Genomic DNA, 25,086 nt, shown 5'->3' with positions numbered 1-25,086 from the left:
TGTGGGGTCGTGTGGCGCAACGGCGGGGGTTTCGGCCCAGCGGTCCCGGGTTCGAATCCTCTGACGCCATCGAGCTTGTGCCCTAGGGGAAAAGGCACTTTACACAACTTCCCTTACTCCACCCAAGTGTAAAAACGGGTACATTATGTGTCTGGGTCATGACATCAGCAATAGCTGCCTGTGTTCCACGTGTATTGCACCGTTGCAATTCAAATAAAATCAAAATAATGCAAAACCTAATTATGAAAAACCGTAAGAGAAAATATTGAAACATCACAAAATTTCAGATTAACCACTGATTTATCTTCATCAAGTTACATTAGAAATGTATTCCACGAATCTCAGTGCTAGTTTTTGAACTGGTTGCTATGTTTACTGTGACGCTATTATCATTAGAAAATAGAATTAGAATTAGTACCCATCCCCTTGAAATTGAGAAAGGGCGGTACAAGACCTTAACCGTGTTCCAGAGAACTTGTAAATACTGCATGTCAAACTAGGTGGAAGATGAAACACATTTTATTTCAAGTTGCCCATTCTACGACCACGAAAGAAATGAGCTGTTTCAATAGGCCACCATATTTCATCCTAATTTCTCCACGTTTTCAGACGAAAAGAAAACTACTCTTCTCTTAACATCACAAAACCCACACATTACAGAAAAAGTGGGATCATTCGTCTTCCACTGTCTTGGAAAAAGAAGTCGAAACCAATAAGTTAGAACTAAGTGTCAGTAGTTAAGACTCAAGTCATTTGTTATACTGTTCATTATTGTCTATCCGTCCACTCTGTGTTATTACATGTACATGTACTTGCAATTAGCCCACGGGCAGGAAATTGTAATAAACTTTCTATTAATAATTGGATTACCATTAGACATAAAAACTGAAGTCTGAAGAATTATTTTGTTTGGTATGTACAATAACAGGAGAAAGGTGACGATTTGCCGCAAACGCGTGTGTGCTTTTTGCTGAAATAGTACTATCATTGTTAACAATAATATATATGTATTTGTAACGAAATGTTGTACTTTGGTTTCATAAAATCTTACAGAGACTATCATAATCCTAAATGCATACCGTCGGCGCCATTTTACTTTTGTAATTTTCCTCCAGGCGCCACACCCATGCAGCAGCCACAGACTGATTGGCGGTCCCTTGCAGACGCCGCTGCGAACATACCCAACGCTTTGTACGGCTCAATGACAGGTAAAGCTTTATAGATATTTGCAATCACAAGATGAGGGTATTCCAGCGATAGGCATGTAGTATGTCTCAATGGACTTAAATAGCAAATTTAAGTACATAATGACATGTGACAACCCATGCATGGTATACATTGGAAAATATATCAAAGAATGTCTAGACGTAAGAAACTCCTCCAATGATTGTAAAATCCCATTGTCATCCCATACTACTACACCATATTGTATAAGATAGACTAGTACAGCATATTGTATAAGATAGACGGATTAGCCTAGTAGAATGTTATCTATGTACCTGTGAATGCCATACTCTGTACCTTGTACAATTGTTGTGCAATAAAGTTATTATTATGTTTCATGAAATAAGATGGGTCACGAGTGAATGAGTGAATGAAAGAAGATATTTAGTTTCAATGCGTCAAATGTGACCCGAACCAATGTTGTTTAATAGTTTTAAAGAAGCAATTGTAATTCTTATATCGACAAGATCGGTTTGCTATTTATACATGTATGTTAGATAGTATTTGTTTCCTTCTGTTTCCAATTACCGCTACTCCTCGGCCATTTTCCACCATTTACAACACAATCAGGGACACTCATTCAATATAGAATCTATAGATATCCTAGTTCAACATGCACCGTGCACTTAAAATCTTTAACAAACTAACTTCTACAACTATTTCATCATCATCATTTTCTAATGGTCACGGCGCTATCTTTTTTGAAAAGCAATTCTTGTTTTGATAGCTCTTTTTTTTTCTTCAAAAAAAGACCGCACGGATCCGGTTGTTCCCGAGGAGGTCAGTGCCATGCACACGAGGCCACCGTCAAACCACGAGTTCGAGCACACATACGACCAGTGGCCCCCGAACGCACCAGCCGCACAAGACAAGTCCAGCCCGGTATACGGGAAAGAGGACCAGAACACGGATCCTGACCTACGACCAGCTAGCATGGAGCCACCCGCTGTTGGGCATCCAGACGAAGATGCTGATGCTGACAATGAAGCTAGCACCGAGCCATATGCCGTGGTACACGAGGAAGAAGATGCCGATAATGATATGTCACAAGAGAGAACATCCGCTGGCACTCCCGGGAGTGATGATGTCACTTCCGGGAGTGATGCTGACACGTCCACGGCAGACGGTAACATGCACACATATACACTCATACACACACACACACACACTCACAAACACACACATATATACACACACTCATGCACACACACACACACACACTCACACACACACACTCACACTCACAAACACACATATATACACACACTCATGCACACACACACACTCACAACACACACACATACACACACACAAACACATTCGTACCCACACACAGACACATCCAAACGCTACATAAACATAACTTTCTTGGTAAAGGCAATACTTTTACATTTAACACTGCACGTAAACTCAACACCTTGCTATTGTGTCAAACTGTGTACATGTAGATGCACATGCACAACTATACAGCTAGTGAGGCCACTGAGCAGACTTAAAGTCATCAACTTAATGATTAACAAACTAGCTTCTACCACCATTTTCTCCTGATGATGATGATGATGATGATGATGATGATGATGATGATGGTGATGATGATGGTGATGATGATGATGATTTTCATTCAGTAAGAAGCTCGCGGATCATGTTTCTCCTCATCAATACTTGTTTTGATATGTCGTGTTTTCAAACAGACCGCACGTACCCCGTCCCAGGTGAAGCAAGTGGCCGCCGTGCTCTCTGTAGCTTCATCCGCTCCCACCGCAGCTGCGTGGCCGCCGGCATAGCGGTGCTGATAAGTCTGGCCGCTATGGGACTCGCCCCTCTGACGTTCATATTGAAAGATGTAAACAATCTTCTATCTCAGATCCTGTTTTAAGTTAAAATCATTCTTTCCTGAAAACGTCATTTTTAGACACTGTCAAGTTCAAAATTTCTGCTGTTTCGTTAATTTTTTCCTCACATTCGGACTTTCGTCTATAGGAAATATCTCGACTCTCCACCAATGTTGTCGCCTTGCAGCGCGACCTAGACGACATGCGCCAACTGTCCTCCACTGTTGACGCCTTGAAGCGTGACGAAGATGTCATGTCCACCACTGTTGACACCTTGAAGCGCAACCAAGACGACATGCCCCAACTGTCCACCGCTTTTGATGCCTTGAAGCGCGACCTAGACGACATGCGCCAACTGTCCACCACTGTTGACGCCTTGAAGCGCAACCAAGATGACCTGCACCAACTGTCCACCGCTTTTGATGCCTTGAAGCGCGACCTAGACGACATGCGCCAACTGTCCACCACGTGCACTGTTGGCGCATTGAAGCGAGACCTGGACAAGGAGCGAAACCGAACCGCCGCCTTAGAGCAGCGTCTTCACGAGATGAATCAGACGCAAGGTGAGCTGGGTTTCAGGATGATTTGCATTGATTATAATATGTATAATATATAGTGTTTTATTGTCTTATATTTTAGTTATTAGTTATGATGATATCAAATAAAACTACTAAACCTGATGGGGAGATATATTCTTCTGATGAAGTGAATATTATTATTCGTCAGTGAATTCTATAACATTTTCAATATCACCAATGTCTATCCCTACGTCTGTTGTTGAGCCGAACATTTTTTCCCAGCAGCTTGTTCCTATGGTTACACAATGTGGCGTGGCACCTGCTACAAGGCCTTCAACACAGAGAAGAGCTTCAGCGATGCGGCCGCGACCTGTGGTGTAGACGGGGGCACCCTCGCCATGCCCCGCGACGCTGAGACCAACGCCTTCCTGATTTCGTTGTGTAAGTCCGTGCGCGTCCATAAGCCCTTCTGGTTCGGCCTGCACGATCAGCGCGAAGAGGGGAGCTTTGAGTGGGTGGATGGTTCTGCACTTGGGACTTACACCTTCTGGGCTCCGGGACAACCAGACAACCAGGGCAACCAAGATTGTGTTATTTATGGCGGAGCCCCGAGGCCACCCTACGACAAGTGGCAAGACACAGAATGCTACTGGGAGTTTCGCTTCATATGCCAGGCTGCCCCAGGTACTTATATAGCCCTACCATTTCCACCACATTAAGCACGCTAGACCATCACTGTTCTTAATTGTTATATGCACGCCATTCCACATCTCGTCACCACTTATTCTCCTCCTTTTCTCCAGGATGTCCATAGGCGACAGGCGGAGCTCTCGCAACCACCATACAGCGGCTTTCCGGCTATCCACAGTAAAACTAACCAGTAAGACGTGGCAACTGGAATAACTTTAATGGGTCAGATCAGTAAATATTCTCACTAATTTGTTTACCAGAAAATAGCATTGGAACTCAGATGAAGCTGCATTATTTCCCTTTTGCTGATTGTATCTCTGTTTTCTGATTAAATAGGCCTTTTTTGATCTTATAACAGTTTTCTGAATGTGAACCAGTTTTTACTGTGTAATGGTATTCTGAATGTATATTTTTTATTGTATGTTTTTTATCTGGTTATATACTGGTTTTCTGACTGTATAGCAGTTTTCTGATTGTATACCAGTTTTCTGACTGGATAGAAGTCTACTGATTGGGTATCACTTTTTTATTGTACACAGTAGCAGTTTTACGATTATATATACAAAATGTGTACGTTTTTTTTATTGTATACCAGTTTTATGATTTTGTTAAGATTTTATGATTGAGCACCAGGTTTCTGGTTTAATGACGTCATTGTGTTTTCGCCATATTCAGATTAAAGGCATTCGCGGCAGAGATTAGTCCCGTCAAACTTAAAAACTTTGCATTTTTGTTCTGTACTTGCAAATTGCAAAAGTGGCACTCACGGCTCACTTAGTTTTTTACTGACAGGTGTGGGTCTAGAAATATGGAGAATCGAACTTGTAATCTGGTGATCTGAACATTCTAAGCTTTAATGTTGGTCTTAAAATGTACGTCCAAGACGTCAGTTGTATTTTCTTTGCGTTTTATAAGATACTATACAATGTACGCAATTCAGCTTGTAGCTGCCTTGTAGCACTTGTAATCAATAAACCATTCATCGATCATTCACTTGAATCTTCCGCCGTGCCTCAGGCTCGTCGTTGTATTGATTATCGGCTGTGAAAAGTTTATTCAAGCCTACAAAACAGAGGGCCTCTTGGCACAAGGAACTACTTCTAATATCATAAGAAAACTATAAGTAATCAGTTTAATTTCAAGGTGGAGCAGGGGTGGAGGTGGGTCAAGCTTTTCAAGCCAGGAGAGACAGAAAACACCACCGACCCTCTCTCCTCAAAACTAAGAACTCCGACCGTGCCGTGTGCAAAGGTTGATGATCATGTGGGGAGGGCGGGCCGAAACAAATCCTTTCATTGCTAATTACAAAAAAAAATTGGAGAAATTTTTCCCAAATGAAATGTAAAGTAACCCTCATCCATATAATCTCGGGCTGTTCGTGCAACTGCATCAAACACATTGGGTCGCCCATACTCTTCTCGATAAGTGTGCTGGGTTCTTACATGTAATGTAATGTAATGTAATTCGCAGACTTCTTGGAGTAAGAAAGATGCGAGGAAAATCGTCTCTCGAGCGCGATCTTCCCTAGGCGACATAACTCACTCGGCCGTGAAACCCTAGGCTCTACCAGACTAACCGCGCCGGCTATAGGGAGAACATTTGCGGGGGGACTTTGGCCATGGGGGATTTCCCTCTCTCCGTAGCCGACTCCCTTCATACAATTGACTCTATTTTGGCCAATTTCTACTATTTTCCCAGCGACCCGCAGAGGCTGGTAGAGCCTAGCGAAACCCCCTAAGCCGGTATGAGAGATCCTAGCCCCGTGTAAAAAAATCGCGTATCAGCGCTCCCCAAACAATAAACGCCGTTGCTCCAACATGGCTGCGAAGGAGGCTACAGTACATATAGTGTTGTCCAGTTGGGGGTGTTCTAATCAGTCATTTATTATACTTATCACCTATCAGTCGTCCGACCGAACTTTGACCCTACAAAATCTGACGTGGCATCCATCGTCGAGGACTTCACAAAGTAGTCTATTTTCCCAAGATTCTCAAACTTCTCAAGACCTTCTTAAGAAATTAAGATGGCTGTGCCCTCTGTCCGGCTGCCTTCCGGTGTTAAGATGCCAGTTCTCGGGCTTGGTACGTGGAAATCCAAACCAGGAGAGGTAAATGTTTTATAATGTTCTGTAGCACAAAGGCGGTGCCGGAGAACCTTAAAGTTTGTACTTTCTGTATCTGTATCTGTATCTATATAGCCGGTATAACCGCCATTCGGCGTAACACACCAGCTTCGCAGGCACGCGGCGCGGCAGCAGCTGGTTATATTACACCGAACGACCTGTCACGTCTAGCCTTCGCATATCTAACTGCATGCATTGTTTAAAGCTATCTAATGAGGATGCTTCCACTGTACTTGGTTGTAACGAGTTCCACTCTACGATCGTTCTAGGAAAATACGAATTTTTAAACACATCAATCCTAGGTTGAAAAGTCTGATACTTAAAGGCATGGCTATTTCTTGTCCTTTTCTGAGCTGGTATTAGATACTTATTAGTTGGTACGTCCACAAATTTATTAGTCATTTTGTACATCATGCATAGTCTGGACATTTTTCTTCTCTCCTCGAGTGACATCCACTGCAGATCTGTTTTCATTTTGGTGACACTAGCACCCCTGACGTAGTTGTTCGTGCAGAATCTGGCTGCTTGGTTCTGTACCCTCTCCAAGTTATCTTTGTCTTTCTTAGTATATGGATCCCATACTGTTGCTGCGTGCACGATAGGTTCCTACTTGTGAAGGCCTACTGCCCAAACGTGGAAATAGGTCACGGGCCTTTCAAGAACACCACATCCTTCTAAAGTTGTTTTATGTTATCAAACGCTATTACCACCGCAATAACTGATGATATGTACATGTTGCTGAATGAAGACTTTGAATGTTATTCGTGGTTTATCTATTTTGCGTGCACGATAGGATCACCAGTCAGTCCGCACGCGACAAAAAGGGGAGGGGCAGACAAAAGGTTACGTCAAAAACAAATGTTTGCAGAAAATTCACCGATAAACGGCATGCTTTCTGGCAAAACTATTCTTTTTGTAAAAAAACTTGATTTCTTTGCACATCATCAGCTCCTATTCGGCTGAAGATTCTGCTCTTTCTATTCTGTTCTACTCTATTCTACTCTATTCTATTTTACTCTACTCTACTCTACTCTACTCTACTATACTGCACTCCACTCTACTCTACTCTACTCTACTCTACTCTACTCTACTCTACTCTACTCTACTCTACTCTACTCTACTCTACTCTACTCAACTCTAATCTAGATCTGACATATGTATTTGAAGAGTCTTATTAGAAATCAATGCCTAGACACATGAGTAGGCCACAGTGGATGAACAAAACAAATGAGATAAATTCAAATTCTAAATACAAAGGACGTTGGACAAAACCAATGTCATTATCACACTCTTTCATTACTATACTTTTATACGAATTTTTGTCTAAATATCTATGATTTCTGATACTGTGCAGGTAACCGAAGCCGTGAAAGCTGCCATCGACGCCGGCTACAGGCACATCGACTGCGCCTTTCTGTACGGGAATGAGAACGAAGTCGGCGCGGGGCTGAAGGCCAAGTTCGACGAAGGTGTCGTCAAGAGAGAAGACATGTTCATCACCAGGTGAGTATGTGTCACGGTCGGCCATGTTGTGAGTCAAAGACGGACGGGAGACTGGGCTGTTAGATGAACTTTATTCTGGAGCCATTTCTAAGCGACCTGCCCTCTGCGTGACCTGGTCTAACTAAATAATTTATGCACAGTTTTTTCCCAGACATCTTCGACACACTGACAGGTAGTATCGCAGGACACCCGTGGAGTTGGAATGCTGTAGTGATACATCGTGATAGATTTTGTTTCAAGCTAAAAGTCTGCTTCCAATGACATTTGTCAACTTCTTGTCGGGCGACCACTCTGGACACGTCGGCTGAAATTCTCCAGTGCTGTTAAGACGTGCAGAAAAAAAAATTCGCCTGCCAGATATCTGCAGTCCCGACATCTAGAAAACCTGTGTATAAACTTCCCGATTCCCCCGCTTTCCCCCAGTCTTATCGACCCCCCCCCCCCCCCCCCATACATATGGTACTAATCTAGTAACAACAACAAGATGACAAATGACATCCTCTGGCTAATCATTGACCATCATTAACAATGTTGGTATCTTTCAAATGGTCATACACTAGTCAGAATTGGGACACATGTCTAGCTTCTACCGGGCTCCGTGGATCGCTGGAAAAAAACCTCCTTGGTTACACAGACGACATGTCTAGCTTCTACCAGGCACCGTGGGTCATGTGGGTTGCTGAAAAAAATGTAGAAATTGACCAAATAGAGTGAGTAGAATGCTAAGGGAGCCAGCTACGGAGAGAAGATCTATAGACGACCAACGGAATTGTCCCCTCTCTCCGTATCCGACTCCCTTAGGCTTAGCATTCTATTCGCTATATTTGGTCAATTTCTACATTTTGTTCAGCAACCCACGGAGCCTGGTAGAAGCTAGACATGTCGTCTGTGTAACCAAGGAGGTTCTGTTTGAATAGGACCTTATCTGTGTAACACAAACTGGCCCTGTTTGGACAGCAAACGTGTCCCTTTCCCTCTACAGAGTTTGTAGACGTAGGCCTTTATTAAAATAGAAGCTACCGACAAAACACAAACAAGAGGCCAGAGTAGGAGTCACTAGTGATCACTTGTCTAGTAGAAACTGGCGCGAGACAAAAAAACAACAGTTTCGGCTGATACTTTGAAATAACGACGCTTAGCAAAGTACCACATTTGAGCTTTTTGATTGGAAATATATATAAGTTCTTGCTCTTCTAGACATCAGCTTGTTTAACCTGGCATCCAGTCTACCGTGGTTTGGCCGGGCCCTCTTCGGGGCAAGAGCTTCACCAGCTCAGGGTGCTTGTGGCCATTTCCGCCGCATGTGTAGTCTTGGGCACCCGATAGAAATTAGCCTGGTCCCAGTCTCTTGGTCGGCTTGGGTGTGTTTTGCCGGGCCCAGTCTTCTAAACTGACCCGTTTCTGTCAGTCTTATCTGCCATATAGAGTTTCGCAGCCACCGTAGTTTTGACGCCACCGTGGCGACGTAATCTAATCGAAGGCCGTAAACACACCCCGAGCGGACTAAGCTGTCTGGGCCGGCGGGGTCACTCCCAGCGCCGTAGAGATATCGAGGAGCCCCCGATGGTATGGTTTCCAGGCTAGGTAGAAATTGACGCGGCAGAAGCTACAAGTAATTAATATAATTGTCCAACTTCTACCGCGTAAAACAACCCCCGGGTGGAAACGATCACCCAGGCGGCATATAGCTCCGTCTGCCCCGAAGAAATATTTTTCGGTAGCCCGGCCTAACGAGGATAGACTGGCTACCAGGTTAGAGCTTGGACACATTTCCGTTCTGTACATTTTAGTAAGCTGTGGAACAACTTCCACCATCCTGATGATGTGGAGGAGGCTGTGAAGAAGAGCCTAACAGGCCTGGGGCTGGACTACCTGGACCTCTACCTCATCCACTTCCCGATGGCCTACAAGAGAGGCCCGGATCTGAGGCCTGAAGACGCGGACGGGAAAACCATTGGAGCAGATATTCCTGTCACGGACACATGGAAGGTGTGTTTGTTTGTTTGTTTGTTTGTTTGTTTGTTTGTTTGTTTGTTTGGTTGTTTGTATGGCAAGGAAAGGACCCCTACTTTTTTTATAAATGTGGTGGGTTCTTTTAAGTGCTCAAGATGTGAGCACAAAGACGTTTGGCAATTTTTAACGAATTTGCTCAGAGCAAGCACAATAGACCACCTCTGGGCATTGAACTAAATTTGAAGATGGGGTGTGTGACCTTACTTTGGCATAAACATGTACAAATCTTGTGTACTTTTGCTCCACTTCAGGCGCTGGAAGCCTGTGTTGAGTCCGGGCTGCTGAGGAACATCGGCCTGTCCAACTTCAACAGCAAACAGATCCAGGCTGTGATCGACGTCGCCAAGATCAAACCTGCTGTTCTACAGGTGCGTTAACTAGGGCTGTGTAGCTTTAAAAAAACTTCAGGTACAGATACAGATACTACACATAGACAGGTACATGTACTGTGGATAGACATGCGGTACAAGTGAATAGCCATTTGGGTCTTTTTGTACAAAAATATTTACAACTTATGATTTTGGGATCTAAAAAAATTCATGCTTCTTATTATGAGTCACAATTCAGCCTGGTAGCAGCATAGCATACTAAAATCTGGATTGCTAGTCACTTGCGATTTGAAATACACACTTCTCGTTGTAGCGTGCTATTATGCAAGAATATAGTTTGATGAGATGACGCTTAACAGCATTAAAGATTATGCTCTAAGTCTAATTCGCTCCATGTAAAAAATTACAAAGCCATGTAAGGTACAACCTCCGAGCCGCAGAATACAGTGGATCATCATCATGTAAGGTATCCTGTTGCTTTGTGTGACAACTCCAGGTGGAGTGCCACCCTTACCTGAACCAGAAACCGCTGCTACAGTTCGCCAGGGAGAAGGGTTTGGTGTTCACAGCCTACAGCCCGCTGGGCTCCCCTGACAGGCCCTGGGCCAAGCCTGGAGACCCCTCCATCATGGAGGACCCCAAACTCAAGCCGATTGCAGACAAATATGGCAAGTCGGTGGCTCAGGTAAGGAGGATATCATTTGTATACATGAAAGGGCAAAATATCTAAGTTGACTAAGTATTGAATCATTGACTACCTACTAGGAACAGCTTTTTGACAGGGCCTGAAATATGAACCAAATGCATTAAGGTTAGCTAGGGTAAAATTGTGGCTGTCTCTGATATCTACCTGCACGCGTATTGGGAAAAGCATTTGGTATGTAAGTTGAGTTGACTTTGCTTTGTGGCGCTCTTACCATTATTCTATTGTGATCATTATCTATTACCACCTGTGGAATGCCAAATAAAGAAATAAAATGCTTTCTAAGGTTTCTATTTCTCAGTTTAATGTATACTTTCTCAAATGTGCATGGTTGATGTAACTTTGCATGTACGTACACAGAAAAGCAGTGTTTAGAGAAGCTAGGCACTTATTTTCACCTCAAACTCAAGCCTATTGCATACAAATATGGCAAGTACTTGGCTCAGTTACAAATGATTCAGTCTTCTTCGGTTTCTGGCAGATTCTTCTTTGGTTGGGAAGTAAAGGGCAGTGGAAGGAGAGGGTTGGGCTCCGCCTTCCAACACCGTGCCCTAGACACAGTAGATAACAACCCACTGCCCCCATGGCCTAAAAATGCTATGAATATCGTCATTTCGGATGGTGACGTAAAGCCGTCGGCCCCGTGTATGAGGGAGCTTCAGCCATTAGCCCCAAACCTCTACACGTAAAAGGACCCAGCACACTTATCGCGAAGAGTAGGGGTGACCCGGTGTGCTTGGCCAAAAACGCGAGCCGTAGCGAAGCCGCATTGCACTACCACTAGCAACTTGAAAAAGGATCATGCTTCAACTCAAATGAGGATGACTTGAAATGAAACGAAAATAGTATGAGGCTACCTGTTACCTCTTTTCTATACTGCCAGACTGCGTTTGAAATCTTCTTCCCTTCCTTGCAGGTTCTCCTCCGGCGGGGAGTCCGGCGCGACACGATCGTCATCCCGAAGAGCGTCACGCCGACGAGGAACCGGCAGAACATCCGGGTGTTCGACTTCGCGCTGACGTCACAGGAGATGGAGACCATCGACGGCTTCAACGTCCCTTACCGCGCGTGTGACGTCAGTTGGCTCGACTACATGCCCGACTATCCTTTCCACGAGCCCTTTTAAGATGAATGAGTGAAGTCCTTGGAATGACACCCTCATTAAATCAGGACCCCTACCGCTCGACGTTACTACGCTCGCATAGGGGCCCTGATAAACACAGCCGGTGAACATGGAGCTGACGCCGTTACTGACGGTTGCTCGTGAATACATACTGAACTATCCTTATTTGTTTTGAACCTATAGTAACGATGTGAGACGTAACCTGATTGGTTGATAGCTTCCCAGCGTTCTTTGCGCCTTTGCTTCCGATGAGGGGAAGCAAACCCCTATGATTGGCAGAAGCTATTTTGGCGGTGACGTCGCCAGCACCATGTTCACCGGCGGTGTTTATCAGGGACCCTATGCGAGCGTAGTAACGTCGAGCGGTAGGGGTCCTGATTTAATGAGGGTGTGGAATGACAGTTACTCAAGCAACTTGATATGATTTTGGAAACGGTCAGACGTTTCAAGTAGCATCCATAACGTTTCGTCAGTGACTCTGAAAAGTGGTGGATGCTACTTGAAACGTCTGACCGTTTCCAAAATCATATCCAGTTGCCTGGGTAATTGTTATTTGGCCAAACTTGATATGATTTTGGAAACAGTCAAATATTTCAAGTAGCATCAACTACGTCTCGTCAGTGACTCTGAAAAGTAGTCGACGCAACTTGAAACGTCTGACTGTTTCCAAAATCATATCCATGCAGTTGCTTGAGTAATTGTTATTTGGCCAAACTTGATATGATTTTGGAAACAGTCAAATGTTTCAAGTAGCATCAACTACGTTTCGTCAGTGACTCTGAAAAGTGGTGGATGCAACTTGAAACGTTTGACTGTTTCCAAAACCAAACAACAATTACTACTTGAGTAATTGTTATTTGGCCAAACTTGATATGGTAGTATCCACTACTTATAGTAGAAGTTCAAGTTATACTCAGTGACATATTCTGAAAAGTGTTTTTTTTTTTCAAATCAGAAAGAGAAATCATCAGGAGTAGCCTAAAGTTGCAGAGAAGTTGCAGTTTTTTTTCTGGTTCTGTTATTGAATCTAATACATTGAATAAAGGATTTTTAAACTAGGACTCACGACTAAAAATTGAGCTACTAGAAGCTTTCAGATGGCATCCGCCATCTTTCTTCAGCTAAGGGAGTTGTCACGTGACCGAGGTGTCAAAGGTCACCCAGGTCACGTGACTGGACGAGAGAGTTGTAGATTGGAGCAAGGAGGTTTTATATGATTGGAGGGAGTCTGTGGCGTCCTTAATCACGGTTGAGGGACGGAGAGCGGGACCTGATGTGCACAGCTTCCTTGACTCCCCGTTCAAACCATCTGCTTCTGCTTCAAATCTAATACATTTCATTAAAATTAGTTATAATATGATACTGCAATAGATAAGACAACTAGACCTAAAACATAAAGTTTTATTTTAAACACAATATCTTAAACAACTCTAGGTGAACAGGGTATAAAGAAGTCTCTACAAAACAAAGGTTGAAATGAAGAAAAAAAAATACATACGAAAAAGTACTTTCTGCTAGTTTTAACATGTCTATGAAATATGCTACGTAGCTGATAACGATTGTAGAACTACAAAGTAACAGCTATATCATTATGGCAGATACCAGTAATAACTATACTTTACTTCTATTCTTACATCTATTCTGAACTTGAACTATATGCCTAAATATAACACTACAATAGATAAGAACTGTTGAAGTTAACAAAACACTCAACTGAATATAAACAAATAGAAGCTGAGAAATATAAAACATGTCTTAGCTAATAAAATAACATAAAACTTAAGATGAAAAAATACACAGTCACATACATACTGATAACAGTAGTTGTTAAATTACTACAAAAAAAGCTAAATCACTACAAAAAAAGTAAAAGAGAGGACTGTCACTAAGTTTTTAGATTGATTAAAAATAACCAAAAGTCACTGTTAAACCTTGTCATCGGTTTGCAATGAAGTAGAAAATCAAATCTGTTTTAGTAAAACTTGAGGCGCTGAGGAAAAGCCTCACCTCAATCCTACACTGTTAATAGTTACATTACAAGAACTTACTTTTAACAGTAACAACATAACAATTCTTCTACCAAGAAATGTGATAACAAAATTAAACTACAGAAATCTATGTTAAACTTTCTCACCCGCAGTGGGTCTCCATACGCATCTGACTGGTAAAACACAGTAATATTGTTGGCTTTTCATAGTGGAAACAACATACTTTCAGAACACCAGCTACATAAGTTGATGAAGGTTAGACATCCAGGTAATAAGATACGCCAAAATATATTACTCAAGCAACTGGATAAGATTTTGAAACAGTCAGACATTTCAGACAGTATCCACTGTCTTTCCTATCGTTAGTCACTGACGAAAGACAGTGGATACTGTCTGAAACGTCTGTTTCAAAATCTTATCCAGTTGCTTGAGTAATATATTTTGGCGTACCAGCTACATAACAAGTTTTTGCAAGAAATGCTATAACAAACTTATCTACAGAAAGCTAGATCAAGATTTCTCTCCTGCAGTGAGTCTCCATGCTGACTGGTAAAAATGCTATTGAAATATTATTACAATAGCTTATCATGGCTTCTTAATCTTAGTACAGACTGTATGTAGTAACAACATACTCTCATAAAACTGATGTTGTCTTTCTCTGTACTTTCATACATCAGAAAGAAGAGAGTGTCTGCAACATAAACTGGTATCTTGCAGAATGTCAGTCCTCTTCCGTTTCTTCCTCCCTTAAAGTTTAAACAATTTACATAAATGTACTTTCAGATTGCCAGGACTAATGTTTCTCTGTACTTTCATGCTTCAGATAAGTGAGTGTTACATATACCAGTATCCTCTTTTTCTCTTGAGTCAACTGATTGTCCAGACCAGGAGCTGAAGTCCAAAGTTTTCAGATCTTCTTTAAGATGACATGTCTCCTGTTAATGATTGCAACACTTACATCCTAAGACCTGTGTCCTTTGTGAGTCCGCATGTGAGTCTTTAGACTACTCAGCTGACTGAACTGCTTGCTGCACTCCTCACAGCTGTAGGGTTTCTCACCTGTGTGAGTCCGCATGTGAGTCTTCAGATCACCCAGTCTACTGAACTGCTTGCTGCACTCCTCACACTTGTAGGGTTTTATGCCAGTATGAGTCCGCTGGTGTATCTTCAGATTACTCAGCTGACAAAACTGCTTGCTGCACTCCTCACACTTGTAGGGTTTCTCACCCGTGTGAGTGCACATGTGAACCTTCAGTTCACCCAGCCTATTGAACTGCTTGCTGCACTCCTCACACTTGTAGGGTTTCTCACCTGTGTGAGTCCGCATGTGAGTCTTCAGATGATTCAGATGACTGAACTGTCTGCTGCATTCCTCACACTTGTGCAGTTTTATGCCAGTATGAGTCCGCATGTGTGTCTCCAGATTACCCAGCCTACTGAACTGCTTGCTGCATTCCTCACACCTGTACGGTTTCTCCTCTGTGTGAGTCTGCATGTGTGTCTTCAGATTACCCAGCTGACTGAACTGCTTGCTGCACTCCTCACACGTGTATGGTTTTTCACCTGTGTGAGTCAGCATGTGTCTGTTCAGACTACTTGCTGTACTGAATTGCTTGCTGCACTCCTCACACATGTAGGGTTTCTCACCAGTGTGGGTCCGCATGTGTTTGTTCAGAGCACCCAGCTGACTGAACTGCTTGCAGCACTCCTCACACTTGTAGGGTTTCTCACCTGTGTGAGTCCTCATGTGAGTCTTCAGTTCACCCAGCCTATTGAACTGCTTGCTGCACTCCTCACACTTGTAGGGTTTCTCACCTGTGTGAGTCCGCATGTGGGTCTTCAGATGATTCAGATGACTGAACTGCCTGCTGCATTCCTCACACTTGTAGGGTTTCTCTCCTGTGTGAGTCCGCATGTGAGACTTCAGATTACCCAGATGACTGAACTGCTTGCTGCACTCCTCACACCTGTAAGGTTTCTCACCTGTGTGAGTTTGCATGTGTGTCTTCAGATTATCCAGCTGACTGAACTGCTTGCTGCACTCCTCACACGAGTATGGTTTTTCACCTGTGTGAGTCAGCATGTGTCTGTTCAGACTACTTGCTGTACTGAACTGCCTGCTGCACTCCTCACACTTGTAGGGTTTCTCACCAGTGTGAGTCCGCATGTGTTTCTTCAGAGCACCCAGCTCACTGAACTGCTTGCTGCACTCCTCACACGTGTAGGGTTTCTCACCCCTGTGAGTCCGCATGTGTGTCTTCAGATTACCGAGCCTACTGAACTGCTTGCTGCACTCCTCACACTTGTAGCGTTTTGCAGTCACATCTCTCCCACCAAACTCCCCTTCCAAACTGCTTCCCACGCCAACAGAGCCGGTTCCACCTGTTGCCATGATGGTAACGATAGTCCACACCACCTCTGTAAAGATCAGAAGAAACCATTAATTTCTTACAGCCATCATAATTGTAGGGGATAATTAATAGGAATATTTATGGACCTTAAACGGTCAGAAATATATACTAGAAGTATAAGCACCACGATAGATATTACTTTTTTAGCACTTAGAGAGAGAGACAATCAGCCGCCCCCCAAACCTTAATCACAAGAAACTGAAATCAGCCTACAATTATGTCATGAAGGAGAAAATTAGGGGCCTGCCATTAAAAAAACACATAAATTACAGGGTTGCAGTGACAATCAGTATGGTATGCTGATTTGAGTATATGGATCTGTACCTGTATCTATATAGCCGGTATAAGCGCCGTTCGGCATAATACACCAGCTTGACATCACATCAAACATCACGACAAAAAACAGCCGGAACCCCTCCTCTGCTTTGAACGTAGGAATTCAGGACTAGACTACAGCAGTATACATACTAGTAGGTAGAACGGCAGAAGATTGTAGCTGGGGTTAAAGACAAAAACTGCCTGGAAACTCAATTGATGCTTCAACTCTAAGAATGTATGTATGTCTGGATATCAATACTAATCATTAGGGCTGGGTACCGGTACAGTAAATTCACGTCCGGTCCAGGTCCAGAGGGTCAGGTCCAGGTCCGGACCTGTACCTGTACCTGATTAAAGTAGTGTCGCAGTACATCATATTTTGAGAGCGAGACACAAGAAAAGGTCTCTGTGAGTCCTACAAATTATATTCAAATTGTATATTAGAATAAAGTGATTATTCTCGGTGCACACTAATGTGCACTCGCCTGCTGTTGACTCGTCTATATGAAACCACGACTCGTTAAATCTGCTTATTTTGTATTAGACCGGTTACGTGTGACCGCCTGCTGATAGCCCGGTACTGTGAATTTTCTAATCGGTCCATTGGCCGGTCCACTGATTTTTTCTGGACCGTTTTTTTTGGACTGGTCCATAAGAACATACCGGTTTTGTACCGGTACACGGTACCCACCCCTACTAATCATTATCGCTGTCAAAACAGTACTGTAGCACAAAAAAACTTTTTCGTTCTGGCTAATCCATTTCTGGCAACTCCTCGAGAAATCAGTGAATCACCACTCAGTAAGTAAGTGAATCTCCCCTCAAACAGTTAGTGAGTCTCCCCTCAAACAGTTAGTGAATCTCCCCTCAAACAGTTAATGACTCTCGCCTCAAACAACAAGTTCGTGCCTGGCCCCAAAGAGTTAGTGACTCTCCCCTGGCTCGACGCCTCAAGTCATGATGGAAACCAGATGTGAGAAATATACTGTATAAACTCTACTTCTGAAAATCCTAGCCTGGAGTCCAGCCTATTCAGCTTTCGTCCGCTACCCAAGCTCCGCTGGCCGGCAGCGGAGCTTGGGTAGCGAAGCGGAGCTAGGGTAGCGGCCGGAAGCTAAATAGGATGGATTCCAGGCTATGAAAATCCCCCCTCCCCACCGAGCTAATATGAAACGGTCCATTTGAAACAATCTGACGACAAAACATCATCTCAACACGATGTACATGTTCTAGATGTAACGTTACGTTGTTCTATTTTGAGGAGATCAGAAAACTTTTCGCTCATGAAGATCTTGATCACATCAACGAGAGTCACAAAACTTCAGCCAACACTTTCCATCACGCCGCGTTCTCTTTTCTAACTCTACTATCCCGGCTTCCCGTACGTACCTGCAACGTCTCCCAGATGAACACGGATCTTGGTGCTGAATCTGGTGCCTGATTTCTCAGAAAATGTCGACTTGAACCTTCCACAAAGCTCGTAGCTGACAGAAACCTGACGGGTTCTCAAGGTCGACCCACACGACGTGGCGTCCTGAACAGAAAACCCAAGCGGCCGCACAACATGGGGATTCATCCGCGGCGCAAGAACTCACAGGGAGCGGAGGAAAAATAGTGCGGATGGAGAGTAAATATTATCGGGATTCATGAGTTACGTTTTGAAATGTTACTTCAAATATCACTAAAAGCTTATATAATTGACTTTTCTAGCGGTGAGGTTTGTCAGGCATCTGTTTTCCCTAGATTTCATTTGAAAATGCGGCTGCAGTACATTTGGCCACCGCATGAGGTGATGATGACAGAATGCCCCCTTCCCCAGGAAGACATCATTTGCAAGCCAATGTAGAGTATTCCCTCCCATCATTTTTCCAGATGTTCATTCTTAGCCTGGCATCCATATTCTTAGCCTTGGCCTGCTCTACTCTGACCGGTTCCTTACATATATACATATCAATTGGACAATATTTTCTTTGACCGTATGACAGTCAACGTTTGGGACAGCATTATTAGCATCGACACCTAGCTGCAGTACATAGTAGAACCAGCCAGTACTGCTCTGATGGTGACAGGCGATCACTGAAATGTTGGCTTTTGTTGTAAATATCTTACCTGTGAATAGGGAGCTTTACTATCGAGTGATTTTCCAAACTGATGAAATTATTCAGGGCTGTTCCCTACAGAATGACCTGCATCCCTCTAATCTTCAAGCAGATCTGGTGAAAATGCTGTTGTTGTTGTGAAAATCTTGATTATGAATAAAAAAACTAATCCAGTGATTATCCAACCAAATCAAGTAATTAACACCTGTTTCATGTTGAATGGTCTAGCATCATTATTCTATATCATATAACAGTTAAAACCTGATTTGCATGATTGATGCAAATTGAATCTTGCACGTTTGACGCATAAACATACAGTATTTTCTATTAGGATCTGTAGGGCCGCTTCGTATACTGAATGGTTGTATTTTTTATCAGAAAAAGAAATCAATTGCAGTGTCCTAAGCGCACAGTTAAACTTTGTCAGTGAGTTCTTTGTCACCCAGTTTTGCTTCTTGGTAAAATGCAATTACTCTCCAAGCAGAGCTAGGGTTTCGGCTGGTTTTTAACATGTTTTTAGGCGTTTTTGTCATGCCTTCTACCTTGTCATCGTTTTTGTTGTGTTGCAAACCCAGTAGAAGGCATGACAAAAACGCCTAAAAACATGTTAAAAACCAGCCGAAACCCTAGCTCTGCTTGGAGAGTAAAATGCAATATTTTAATCCAAATTCTGTTCTAATATGATGATATTTCAATAGATAAGACTATTACATCAAACACAAAGCTTTATTTTTGTAACTGAATACAACCAAACATATAACAGAAAGTTAAAATTAATCAAAGGACTACATCAGTACTTTCTGCCAGTTTTTACATTTCTATAAAACATTACCTACATGAAGCTGAACCCAAGAAACAATATGATCTGGCCAAAGTGAAAGAATTAAGTTGACTTTGTACCACATTACTCATCTCATAGCTATAAGACATACCAATCCAGTCCACATATCTGCAAGTCGTTTAGCAGCTTTATACAAATGTACATCACTTCTCTTTTCACATCCATTTTCAACTCAAACTATATGCCTACATCTATCAAAACAATAGATACAATTGTTACTGTTAACAAAATACTTGAAAATATAAAACATATCTAAGCTAATAATAAGAACATAAAACTTAAAGGCAAAGACGATGCAAATAAGCAGTTATTGTTAGATCACTACACTGTCAAACGTACTGTGGGTTAATAAAACCACTTAAAATCAGTTACCTTCTTAGATTTGTGCAATAAAGTGGAAAATCTGATTCAGTAAAACTTAAAGGCTAAGAACAAATAGCCTAAACCCTACTGTTATTTATTCATTGGATTTTAACAAATTGTTAATAGCTACATTACCAGAACTAGATTTTAACAGCAACAACAGAAAATCAATTCTATTCTCAAAAATGTTATATTGCTACAACAAAATAAAAGTACAGAAAGTTACTTTTAAACTTTCTCCACTGCAGTCTATATGCCCAGCTGACTGATTAAAAAAATGGATACTGTTGCCTTCTTTGTGTTAACAATATACATACTTTTAAGAATCCTGATGTTTTCTTTCTCTGCATTGTCATACTTCAGAAAGAAGAGAGTGTCTGCAACATATACTGGTATCTTGCAGACTGTCAGCTCTCCCTATTCTTCCTCCATCAAGAAGACCTAGTTGTAACAATTAACATACATGCACTTTCAGAATGCCCATAATTTCCCTGTACCTTCATGCTTCATATAGGTGTTGTTAACACATACCAGCATCCTCTTTTTTTCTTGAGTCAACTGATTCTCCAGACCAGGAGGCTGAAGTCCAAAGTCCTAAGTTTCCACATCTCCTTTTCCTGTTAAGGACAGCAAGACTCCTCACATCTTAAGAACTGTGTCCTTTGTGAGTCTGCATGTGTTTCTTTAGACTACTCAGGTGACTGAACTGTCTGGTGCACTCTTCACACCTGTAGGGTTTCTCCCCAGTGTGAGAACGCATGTGAGCCTTCAGATTACTAAGATCACTGAACTTTTTGCTGCAAACCACACATTTGTAGGGTTTTTCACCTGTATGAGTCCGCATGTGTCTCTTTAAATTACAAAACTGACTGAACTGCTTGCTGCAATCCTCACATTTGTAGAGTTTGTCCCTTGTGTGGGTTTGCATATGGGTCTTCAGATCACCCTTTCGACTGAACTGCTTGCTGCATTCCTCACAATGGTAAGGTTTCTCACCAGTGTGAGTTCGCATGTGTCTCTTCAAATCACCCAGGTGACTGAACTGCTTGCAGCACTCCTCACACCGGTAAGGTTTCTCTCCTGTGTGAGTTCGTATGTGTCTCTCCAGGTTACCTGTTGTAGTGAACTGCTTGCTGCACTTCTCACACATGTAGGGTTTCTCCCCTGTGTGAGTCCTCATGTGAGTCTTCAGATGACCTAGCCTAGTGAACTGCTTGCTGCACTCCTCACACCTGAAGCATTTTGCAGCCACATCTCTCCCACCAAACTCGCCTTCCAAACTGCTTCCCACATCATCAGAGCCGGTTCCACTTGACGCCATCATGGTAACGATAGCCTTCACTACTTCTGTAAAATTCAGACAAAATAATTACTAGTAGACCCAACCACCTCTGTAAAGATCAGAAGAAACAAACCATTTTTCACACATTTGGGATAGGAAATGACATTTAGTCATCAAGTATATTGAGTACATTCAGTCAGGGGGGCTCATATCAGCTTCCGATGAGGCTAGGAAGGAGACAATAAGAATCACATAAATTACAAGGTTGCAGTCCTAATATCTTTAGCAATTTGAAGTAGCCGCTTGTCACCCAAATCCATATTAGTTACAGACTTACGCAGCAGGCTAGGGAGAATAAAGAAGACATGATGTAGGTTACAAAATAGCAGAACTGAAGAAATGTTGGCATCATTACATATTCCATGTCCATCCATCCCTGTCAACTATACTAGTATCACTTTTCTGGGAGATTTACTGATGTTTGGGAATTCAGGACTACATTACAGCAGTTTAGGTACAAAGGTAGAAGATTGTAGCTGGGGTAATAGACAAAAAGTTTTAAACTGCCTGGAAACTTTATTGATGCACTCCTGTGAGTAGTTTTGGGGCTACTGGGAATCAGAATAAAGTTAGGTGACGTCATCCCAACTTCTGCCACTACTAGTAACCAGCTGCAGGGTGGCAGAAGTTGGCAGAAGTAAGAAATCTGATGTTTTCTGAAGTTGAGAGTGACATCATCCTAACTTCTGCCAACTTCTTCCACCTCCAGGTACTGGCTGAAATTAAGAAGACATCACTCTTAACTTCAGAAAACATCAGATTTCTTACTTCTGCCAACTTCTGCCACCCCCGGCCGCTGGCAGAACTTTAGATGATGTAACTCCTAAGTTTAGACAACATCAGATTTCAAACTTCTGTCACCCCCAACCACTGGTAAAAGTTAAGATGATGTCTTAATCAAAATCTTATCCAGTTGCTTGAGTAATTATTTTTGGCGTAAGATGATGTCACTCCTAACCTCGGACAACATCGCATTTCGTCCGATGGCTTAAGGAAAATCCTGATGTAAGATATGACATAGCTGATTTCAACTTCTGCCATTTCACCCTGGTACTGGACATAATTGAAACTTGGAAAATTCGAATCTTTATTGGAGATTTCACTCTAAGAATTATGTATGTATGCCTGGATATCAATCATTATGCTGTCAAAACAGTACTGAAGCACAAAAAACATATTCGCAAGAGCCTTATTTGGCACACAATTGCTACAAATAAGTCCAAGAATAACTCAAAGCAGACCCTTAGAGAGGACACTAACATTTTCTGGCTAATCCACTTCTCATGATTTCTGGCAACTCTCTAGGAATCAGTGAATCTAGCCCGGAAAAGTCAGTCACTGAATCTTGCCTCAGCTAAATAGCAAATCAGCACTCAGGAAGTATGTGAATCTCCCCTAAAACAGTTAATCCCTATTCAAACAGTTATTGAATCTCCCTTCAGTGAGTTAGCAACTCCCCTCAAACACAGAGTTACGTAGTGAATGTCCCTTCGAAGCCAAACTGTTTGTGAATCTCCCCTCAGTGTGTTAGTGAATTTTCCCTCACTGAGTGAGTTAGCGGACCCCTCAAACAGTGAGTTAGTGACTCTCCCCTGACTCCACGCGTCAAGTGAAGATGGAAACCAGATGTGAGAATAAACTCCGGTTCTGAACCCCCCCCCCCCCCCCTCCCCACCCCACCGAGCTAAGTATTCTATTTCATAGAATCTGACGACAGAACATCATGCCAACATGTTGTTCATGGTCTAGGTGTAACATTACGTTGCTTGCGAAGGACAGAAAAAAGTCTTCACTCACGAAAATCTTCACAAAACTTGACAAGTCTAAATTTCGATCACGCCGCGTCCTCTGGTCTAACTCTACTATCCCGGCTTCCCGTACGTACCTGCAACGTCTCCCAGATAATCACGGATCTTGGTGCTGAATCTGGTACCTGATTTCTCCGAAACTATCGCCTTGAACCTTCCACAAAGCTCGTAACTGACAGAAACCCGCCGGGTTCTCAAGGTCGACCCACACGACGTGGCGTAACGTCCGGAACACAACAACAAGCCGCCGCATAACATGGGGATTCATCCGCGAAGCCGCCGCATAACATGGGGATTCATCCGCGGCTCAAGAACTCACAGGGCGCGGAGGGAAAATAGTGCGGGTAGAAAACGTTATTGATAAATCCTCGGGAATATACTGTATGTTGTATCTTGAAATATCAATTCAAATATGTGATTGAATTTTCCAAAAGTGGTCAAGTATCTGTGTCCCCCATTGACTATTTCATTGCAAAAGTGGCTGCAGTATATTTGACCACCGCATGGAGCGTTGTCAAAATACCCTACCCAAAAAATTCCTGGAGGCAAGCTACCGTATAATATTTCTCTCCCATTATTTTCCAGGTGTGAAAGTTGCAAAATTCTTAGCCTGGAATCCAAACCTACTATAGCTCCCGAGTCTCCTCTCCGCAAATAACATCACCACAGCAGAACTTCGCTCTCTGATGGAGGGCAGGGCCGAGTGGAGTAGCCTCTACCAGGCTCCGCGGATGGCTGGAAAATTGTAGAAATTGGTCAAATAGTGTGAATAGTATGCTGAGGGAGTCGGCTACGGAGGGAGGGTCTAAAATACAAAGTGTACCCCTATAGCAGACTAACTCCGGCTGCATGTTTTTCTGTCTATGTGGCCAGTTTGTTGACGCTTGAGGCCCTTTCTGAATATTGACAGGGTCCCCCATGCAGACCCTCATTAAGTAATTAATCGACACCATGATGTCGAGTCCGACTTACCAACGCGTGTTTTCGCGGCATTTCTAGGAGTTTAAGAAGGGAGCGACCAGAAAACGTACAAAACGCAAACACGCGTAGAACTAGTTGCCCCCCTACATCTGCTTGGAGATTACGATTAAGAACCCCGGGCGATCGCCGCCGAACTCACCCGGCCGCTTTTGGTCACCCTACCGTGACGTCACACGCATAGTGACCGCCTGCCCGGGTCACTGCGGCTTACAGGTGGAAATTCGCCTTACCTAGCAACGTTACTGAAGGACGCGTCACCTAGCAACGCTGGAACATTGCCTAGCGACGGTGTTGCTAGAGATAGGACAGGTAAGTCCGATCTTTCTCAAGATTATTTCTGCGATGGTAAGGTAAGTTTCTTACAAAAACAGGGACGACTCGGAGCTAGATGCGTGTGTTGTGCTGCTTGTGTAATGTTGTGTTGCAAATGGGCAATTTTGGCCTCGAATGTAGGACGCACGAAACATACATGTATATTGGGGTGGTTGAAACCTGAACTCAAAAAGATTGACGTAAAGGCAAAGTCCATAGCTAGCATACGTGTTTTATTTACATTTGTATGAATCGTGTACAGCATACGAGTACAATGAATTGTATGAGTCGTGTACAGCATGCAATAGATTCGGTATACAAGAGACATGCCAGGGTTTGCTGTAACCATGTAATGGATACTCTCCGGATTTAGCGTGCAAAGTTGCTTAATGCAAGGTAAACAACTGACTTCATTCGTAAATGGGTCAGTTTGATCCCGACGGTTGCGGTAAATGATCACTTCGCAAGGCAAGAGCAATGGAACATAGTGTTAACTGTTGTCTTACCATAGAAACTATCCTAACTCGTTTTACATTTCAATGCCGCTTATGCATGACTGTGTAATT

At 42.9% G+C, this 25,086-nt stretch overlaps 4 protein-coding genes across 4 annotated transcripts; 2 read left to right on the top strand and 2 right to left on the bottom strand.

The window, feature by feature from the left end:
* The first annotated feature begins 3,815 nt into the window (after positions 1–3,815).
* On the top strand, positions 3,816–4,533 carry LOC136442935 (alpha-N-acetylgalactosamine-specific lectin-like). The gene is made up of 2 exons (XM_066439975.1): positions 3,816–4,258; positions 4,378–4,533. The coding sequence occupies exons 1-2, from the start codon at positions 3,880–3,882 to the stop codon at positions 4,386–4,388; spliced, it is 390 nt and encodes a 129-aa protein (XP_066296072.1). The 5' UTR covers positions 3,816–3,879; the 3' UTR covers positions 4,389–4,533.
* Positions 4,534–6,287: 1,754 nt separating this feature from the next.
* On the top strand, positions 6,288–12,104 carry LOC136443762 (aldo-keto reductase family 1 member B1-like). The gene is made up of 6 exons (XM_066441124.1): positions 6,288–6,371; positions 7,741–7,889; positions 9,680–9,878; positions 10,154–10,270; positions 10,728–10,916; positions 11,851–12,104. The coding sequence occupies exons 1-6, from the start codon at positions 6,288–6,290 to the stop codon at positions 12,058–12,060; spliced, it is 948 nt and encodes a 315-aa protein (XP_066297221.1). The 3' UTR covers positions 12,061–12,104.
* A 1,567-nt stretch (positions 12,105–13,671) lies between these two features.
* On the bottom strand, positions 13,672–16,890 carry LOC136443247 (zinc finger protein 569-like). The gene has a single exon (XM_066440412.1). It carries the CDS (start codon positions 16,435–16,437, stop codon positions 15,007–15,009), a length of 1,431 nt encoding a protein of 476 aa, XP_066296509.1. The 5' UTR covers positions 16,438–16,890; the 3' UTR covers positions 13,672–15,006.
* A 2,695-nt stretch (positions 16,891–19,585) lies between these two features.
* On the bottom strand, positions 19,586–23,478 carry LOC136443248 (zinc finger protein 436-like). The gene is made up of 2 exons (XM_066440413.1): positions 23,305–23,478; positions 19,586–21,424 (listed from the first exon to the last, which is right to left on the bottom strand). Exon 2 carries the CDS (start codon positions 21,399–21,401, stop codon positions 20,724–20,726), a length of 678 nt encoding a protein of 225 aa, XP_066296510.1. The 5' UTR covers positions 21,402–21,424; positions 23,305–23,478; the 3' UTR covers positions 19,586–20,723.
* Positions 23,479–25,086: the final 1,608 nt, after the last annotated feature.

This window comes from Branchiostoma lanceolatum, chromosome 10, assembly GCF_035083965.1.
Source record: "Branchiostoma lanceolatum isolate klBraLanc5 chromosome 10, klBraLanc5.hap2, whole genome shotgun sequence".
NCBI classification, from domain to species: Eukaryota; Metazoa; Chordata; class Leptocardii; order Amphioxiformes; family Branchiostomatidae; genus Branchiostoma; species Branchiostoma lanceolatum.
The sequence above is the reverse complement of the archived record's forward strand: the minus strand, read 5'-3'. Positions and strand labels throughout refer to the sequence as shown.